Source organism: Notechis scutatus, chromosome 10, assembly GCF_049901735.1.
Source record: "Notechis scutatus isolate UNSWTSFEM ecotype Mainland chromosome 10, rNotScu1.2, whole genome shotgun sequence".
NCBI lineage: Eukaryota > Metazoa > Chordata > Lepidosauria > Squamata > Elapidae > Notechis > Notechis scutatus.
Window position 1 is genome coordinate 13,098,235 of NC_142018.1, and position 7,557 is coordinate 13,105,791.

A 7,557-nucleotide genomic window follows, 5' to 3' on the forward strand; every position below is an offset into this window, starting at 1 on the left:
TACAAAGAGACACTTTTGTTTTACAGATCCGATGCAGGATGACGACACACTGGTGTGCGGGAGGTGGAGGGCTATATAGCGGAGGGCAGCTCTTGAGGTTCAGAGTGCTATAAGCCAGGTTGGAATTTAACTGGCCCCTGGAAGGATTTCCCCATGCTCCAAAACGGAACCCTTTGCCGAAATCGATCAACCAATCAAGGACAAAAAAAGAAACAGGTTAGCTCTGTCGTAGATCTTCCGCACAGAGAGCTGTAAAGAGGGTCCATAGGTCCCGCGTAGAGGGTCACCCACTAGGAGATCTTGATTTTGCCCTTCTCTGGGGCTGCGTCTGCCAGTGACGGCTGCTCGTCCCCGTTCACTGACAGGGTCCTCTTCTCCGGAGGCTGGTCCTCAGGTTGGCGTGCAATCAGCAGGCGGCAGGTGAGCAGGATCCCAAAGACCAAGGCGTGGGCGTAGCGCTTGAGTGGGTCCCCCACCAGTTGGTGAAAGAAGAGCACGGCCAACACCAGCAGCAGCAGCACAAAGTTGGCCACGTCCTTGGGGCGGCCCGGAACCAGGGTCATGACAATCCCGCAGGCCACCTCCAGGGCTCCGATGCTCTTGCGAAGAACGATGGAGCTGACCCCCAACCTCTTCAGCATGGGCAGCGCCCTCACGTAGGTCTTGTAGGCCCGCTTCTGTAAGCAAAAAGAACACGAGCACAGCATTCGTGACCGGTTTGGACCCGAGCTATAGTTTATGGTGTCAGCCTTGGGAAGCGGACGGGGGCAGAGTTTGGATCGGCTCTGGATCCAGTCCAACAGGAAACACCAATCATATCACGCGGGAAAAGGAGAAAACAGACAGTCATGAAGAAAGTGATTGTTCTGACCCACGCCCTTCTCAAAAAGAACAGAAACCTTGTAATGCTTTTACAAAATAACTAGCTGTGATAAGCACAAGCCTTGCCAAACTGTGCGAGACTTGCCAAAAGATAACAGACAAGAAATAATTTGCAAAATAAAAATCTTCAAATGCAAACTCAGGATACTGGAATGTCCATGAGGCTGGAGTTTCAAAACGTCTTTGCCTTCTGCAAAGAATGGCTTTTCTTGAAGGAGGGGCCATTACCTTGCAGCCTTACTCCCGAGTTGCCCATGCAGTAGCAACGGCTTTTTCCTGCAAGCAACCCTAAACGCATGTGCACTTGGCACAGGCTCCTCGGGAACCTCCTCATCGCTGCTACCAGCCCTCACAATCTCTGAAGGCAGCAGTCCACTCCCTAATGGTCCTGGCCCCTCATCTGAGTCCTCGTTCTCCTCAGCCGTCCGCACCTGCTGCCGGCTAACCACAGCAGTGATCTTTTTCCATTGGTATTTTGTAGGATAAGGTTGGAGAAGAGGACCATAGCTCAGTGGTAGAATACCTAGTCTAGATGAAGAAGGTCTTAGATTCTAGCTTCTCTGGATGAAGAATGTCCTACTGAACTCTTGCATTGTATATTCAGTAAACAGCCTTTGGATGGATGAAGGGATGGACAGATGGACAGATGGACTTGTGCATTGGTATAAATAGACAATCTTGGAATGACTGAATGGAGGGATAGAATGATGGATGGATTGATGTATGGTTGGATGAATGTTTGCATTGGTAGTATACAATCTTGGAATGGATGGATAGATGGATGGATAGAATGATGGATGGATTGATGGATGGTTGGATGGTTAACCCTAACCCTAGCATTGGTATAGTCAGTAGATAATCTTGGAATGGATGGATGAATGGATGGATGAGCTAACAATAAAATAATCTTTGTCAAATATATGAGCTACTGAACATCACTTTGACTATTTATGTGGAGCATGCAGATCAGGTTGTCCAACCCACAGACCATGGCTGCATGTGGCCCAGGACTGCTAGTAATTGGCTCCACAAGATAACAAATATACAAAAAAAAATAAAGTACATGTAAGTTTGTTAACGATATTTTATATGCAGCCCAAATGATTTCTCTTCACTCAATGCAGCCCAGGCAAACCAAAAGGCTGGACAGCTGTGCTACTATCAATTCATTTATGTGAAAGAAAGATCCCTTTTGAATCTAGCTGAGCTTCTGACTTCATTGGCAGGCAGCTGTCCTGAGAACTGCATGGAAATGATTCATCTCTGCCTTCACGCATGATTTTTTTTCTTTCCTGACTTCCCGCTCCAGCTTTCCACATCAGCTTTCCCTGGAAGCTTCCCATCCGGCATGGCTCCCCAAGATCAGACAAAGCCAGAGGGTGCTACCAGATGAAGCAACTGCAGCAAGAAAGGTCCCATATTCTGAGAGGCCACCAGCGTCCAATATAAAAAATATATAAGGCTGTGAACAAACCCTTGTTATTACAGTCCCCGAATAAGCAGTGTACAGTTTAAAGAATGGAAATGGTATAAAAACAAAACATAAATCATCAGCTCCTGGGAAAACAAATTGGATTGGGTGGGCAAATCAACAGAATGTATTTATATGTGTATGTGTGTGTGTGTGTGGATAAAGTAGCTGCAGAGAGGAAATCTTGTAACCATTGAAAAAAAAATATGATGCACAGCTATAAATATGGAAAAGCAATTCAGGCTTCCTAAAGCTGTAAAACTCTTTTTCAGATAAGGAAGTGGAAAATAAACAGAGCCATTAAGTTTCATCTGAAAACCTGCAGTGTTATACATCATCCTTTCATCGCAATGCACTGAAAAACACTGTGTCATTGGGCTGTTGTTCGTACAACATGTTAAGCTATGATATGCTTAACTATGGTTTAATGAGTACTGTAGCACACAACTGACTGGTTCATGCAATAAATCAAAGCATAATCTGTGCCTTTCAAATCACTGGCAGATAATACACTAAATCACAGATAAACACTAGTATCTCAGTTGAAATGAGATATGTATCTTTCCTTCCCAAAAGGCATTCATTCATTCATTATGAGAAATCAGTTTATTTCGTTGTTCCGTTGGTCCTCAAGGACTAGATTTATCATTTGTGAGCTTAGCCACAACTGAATCCTTACATCACACTATGCCATCAAATACGTTTTGCAAATCATGGAGAAATTATGTCATATAACTCAAAACCAAACCATACTACATCCTATGAACCAGATGAGTACAACAATTAGTGAAAGGAATATTTGTTACAACACCAGGGCAAATATAACTAATTAAAAAGGAAAAGCAGTTCAGTTGACCAGTGGTATCAAGCTCTTGGAAATACAAATAAAGATATCATTTTATCAGGATAAGAAAAAAAAAGAGGAGGACCTGAAGCTGACAACCCTTGGCACAGAGAGAGTCATTCATGTAATATTTAGGACTGTAGTGAGAGGAGGGGAGAGAAGGAAGAAGGGGAGGGGAGAGGAGAGGAGAGGAGGGAAGGGAAGAGAGGAGAGAGGAGAAGAGGGAAAGGAAGGAAAGAGGAGAGGAGAAGGGAAGGAAAGAGGAGAGGAAGGAGAGGAGAGGATAGAAGAGAAGAGAAGAGAAGAGAAGAGAAGAGAAGAGAAGAGAAGAGAAGAGAAGAGAAGAGAAGAGATCACCATACTAGAAAGTTCCACTATTGTTTATTCCCAGAAATTACAAGTCTGACCATTTTGGTAATGTTCTATGAGTGAGCATTACTGCATTATGAGTGACCTCCTGGAGGAGACAAGAAAAAGAAAGAAAGAAAGAAAGAAAGAAAGAAAGAAGAGAAGAAAGAAAGAAAGAAAGAAAGAAAGAAAGAAGAAAGAAAGAAAGAAAGAAAGAAAGAAAGAAAGAAAGAAGAAAGAAAGAAAGAAAGAAAGAAAGAAAAAGAAAGAAAGAAAGAAAGAAAGAAAGAAAGAAAGAAAGAAAGAAAGAAAGAAAGAGAAAGAAACCCCTTCACGATTTGACTGTCTGCATCGTCACACAACTGGATCTCACCACCAGATTCCTTCGTTTAAAAAAAAAATTATATAGAAAAGAGCTGGAAATAGACTTGCTTTCTGAGGGAAAAGTAAAGCCCCCCCTCCTTTCAGCTCCCTAGTCCAGGCTGATGGAAGACCCCGCCGTGTCATTTTTCTAGAAGCTTCTCTGAGGGAAGAACATCACTGTTGCATTGGGCTGCAGGCAACCCGAGCCATGTGGGTGCCTGTAACAAGTTATCCGGAATACGGAAGCCAAATAATGGGACTCTTTGTGAGTCAGTCACAACAACGCTGGAGGTGGAGGTGAGTTGTCTTCTAGATTTATGTGGGCCACCTTCTCCTCGCCCTAATAAGCAACTACTTAGGGGTGGAAGAAGTTCCCCTTCCGTATCTGTCGAAGACGAACCGCCGGGAGCCCTGAGCTGTCTCCCCGCCTTCCAACACCAAAAACCTTTTAAAATCATCTCGCCCTGCCTTCTATCTTCTGGAAATAATAAAGAGATCCTTTCTGCTCTGGAGTGTCTTCCTAGGCTTCTGCTTCCTTCCTTCCCTTCTTTTATCACGACCAGTTTGGTCCCCTTCTTCATCGGATGCCTTGGGAAGAAGGGAACGCCAAAGAAACCTTGCAAACACAAGATGGGAAGGAAGCAATGGAAGCCACGAGAAGGTTGGGTGGGCCTTCGGTCCCCCTTTTTTTTGCACCTCTCCAAGCGTCACTGTCCTCCATCTCCAAGCTCCTACCATAACACAGGTGCAGCCAGCTGGCAAGATGTCTCCCCTCCCCACCCAACCCAACTCTTTATTTTGCTCACCATCTCGTTGTAGGCATCCTTGCTGAGCCTGGGGGTCAGTTTGATGGTCCCCATGAAGACGAAGAAGAGCCCCAGGGCCACCGAGAGGGCCACGATGGTGATGGTCCGCGGGGAGGCCATTCAGACCAGGATGCTTCCGTTTGCTCCGATCCCTTGGCTATGTCAAGGGATGGTCAGTCACCATGGAGGGAGATGGATGGGGAGGGGGAGGGGGAGCGGAAGGCTGCAGAAATCCGGGAGGATGACACAAAGCAAGAGAGGGGATGCCTCTTTGGCTCAGCCGCCTCTGGGTCCTAACGTCCCACTTTTTCCACTGCGTTGGCAAGGTGACACCTGCCAAACAAGAGGCAGGAAAGGCGGTGGAAGAGACGGTGGGAGCTGGTCATGGCATTCACCCGCTGACATTTCGGGCAAAAGGCTTGCCCATGACAGCTCTCTGGGCCATGCAAGGAAGCTGCAGAACAGTTGGATGCCCATTGATGTAAATGCTAAGAACGTGTCAGAGCAGCTGCCCTCTGGACAATTGTCACATGATTAAGGAGGCTGGGAAAAATAGCTCTAAAACAATTCCAAACTACTTCTACTGCTACTATTACTACCACTTTGGTCAGATATTTTGGAAAAGGCCATGATTCCTTTTTATAATCTTAGTCCAGAATCAACCACCAACTTATTGTATGTATTTATTTTGCTCTAGTTTTGTTGCTTCTGATTTTTAAAAACTTGCTGGTTATTGAATGAATAAATATTGATTGACTGACCTTTGTCCAGAAAGAATTGTAAAAAGGATTTAATATGATCTTTTCCTTCTCTCTAATTTAACCATCAAGCCAATCCTCAAATCCACCAAGTGGAAAGAAAAAGATCTTTGTACATCAAACGCCTTCTTCTTCTTCTTCTTCTTCTTCTTCTTCTTCTTCTTCTTCTTCTTCTTCTTCTTCTTCTTCTTCTTCTTCTTCTTCTTCTTCTTCTTCTTCTTCTTCTTCTTCTTCTTCTTCTTCTTCTTCTTCTTCTTCTCCTCCTCCTCCTCCTCCTCCTCCTCCTCCTCCTCCTCCTCCTCCTCCTCCTCCTCCTCCTCCTCCTCCTCCTCCTCCTCCTCCTCCTCCTCCTCCTCCTCCTCCTCCTCTCTTCTCAGCAGCTAACCTCTTCAACTATTTCATTTTCATATATTATGTAGTAGCCGTCTTTAGGATGCCACAAGAATCTTTATTTGCCTATAAAACACTTGCAATTGTAAAGTCCTACTCTGTAGTCCACAGAAACTGACCACTTATTTCCCTTCTCATCTGTATCAGCCAGTCTGCTGCCCATTTCCCAATCCCCCTGTGAAACCAAAGACATTAAAATTGGAGGAAGGAAACTTCAAATTGACTCAATAAATTGGTGGGGTTTATTGCAATCCACACTGTGCCCTGTTTGTGGGCAATATTGAGTGACTGGAGTTCACCAGAGATGTGCCACAACTGTATCATTACAAAGATAATGAACATTTTCTGCTGCTAGAAACACACAAATCCTTATTATTGAGTTAGAATAAAGTGCAGGTGGTCACCAAAATGTATTGGCTTCTGAGAAGTGGGCGTTCCATCACTGCAAGTTTTTAAGAAGAAGACTAGACAGCTACTTGTCTGAAATGGTATAGGATTTCCTGCTTGAGCAGGGGGCTGGACTAGAAGACCTCCAAGGTCCCTTCCAGCTCTATTCTGTTTTGTTCTCTCCTACCCTACCCTACCCTACCCTATTCCATTCCATTCCATTCCATATTTTCTATTCTATTCTATTCTATTCTATTCTATTCTATTCTATTCTATTCATTCCATTCCATTCCATATTTTCTATTCCATTCCATTCCATATTTTCTATTCTATTCTATTCTATTCTGTTCTGTTCTATTCTATTCTATTCTATTCTATTCTATTCTATTCTATTCCATTCCATTCCATTCCATTCCATTTTCTATTCTATTCTATTCTATTCTATTCTATTCTATTCTATTCTATTCTATTCTATTCTATTCTATTCTATTCCATTCCATTCCATTCCATTCCATTCCATTCCATTCCATATTTTCTATTCTATTCTGTTCTGTTCCATTCCGTTCTAATCCCTTATAGCACTCAGTTTTGAGCAGTAAATCACAGGAGATATGAATGGAAGTATCAAACAATGGGTGGCTTGGAGTCTGGGCAATTTTATTGTCCTGGGTTCAAACTCCTCCATTTTTCTTCCTAGTAAGCTGGCCAACTCTTTAGAAGTTCAACCATGAAAGCAGCCTGAAAAGACACGCAGGTAATGGACGCTCATGACCCTCAATGGGATTTTTGATTTTGTTTCCAGAGTTCAAAAACAGTTGTTAATTTTTTTAAAAGCTATTTTTAAGCCCATCCAAAGTTTAATGCTACCCTTTTTTGTGCATTTGTGCCTCAAAATGGAAAGAAAGCACTGTTCAATGTTCAGTGGCAATTATCATAAGGAGCTCCAAGAGAGAATTTTGGGAGTATTTATGGATCTGGGTGACAAAATGATTATCCTGTAGTGAAGAGAGCTATACAGGTCAACCTTGACTCATGACCACAATTGAGCCCAATAGGTCTGTTGTTAAGTGAGACATTTGTTAAGTGAGTTTTGCCTCATTTTACGACCTTCCTTGCCATGGTTTTTAAGTGAATCATTGCAGTTGATAAATTAGTAATCTGGTTGTTAAGTGAATCTGGCTTTTCCCATTGCTTGTCACAAGGTTGCAAAAACTGACCACGTGACCTTGGAACACAGCAACGGTCATGTGATGACTCGGGGCATGGCACAAAAATAACAAAGTCACCAAAGTAGATAAATTCCCTTTA

At 43.4% G+C, this 7,557-nt stretch overlaps 1 protein-coding gene across 1 annotated transcript; it reads right to left on the reverse strand.

Moving 5' to 3' along the window:
* Nucleotides 1-267: 267 nt before the first annotated feature.
* Nucleotides 268-4,955, reverse strand: TMEM35A (transmembrane protein 35A). The gene is made up of 2 exons (XM_026674706.2): nt 4,715-4,955; nt 268-677 (listed from the first exon to the last, which is right to left on the reverse strand). The coding sequence occupies exons 1-2, from the start codon at nt 4,832-4,834 to the stop codon at nt 291-293; spliced, it is 507 nt and encodes a 168-aa protein (XP_026530491.1). The 5' UTR covers nt 4,835-4,955; the 3' UTR covers nt 268-290.
* Between the last annotated feature and the right edge of the window lie 2,602 nt (nt 4,956-7,557).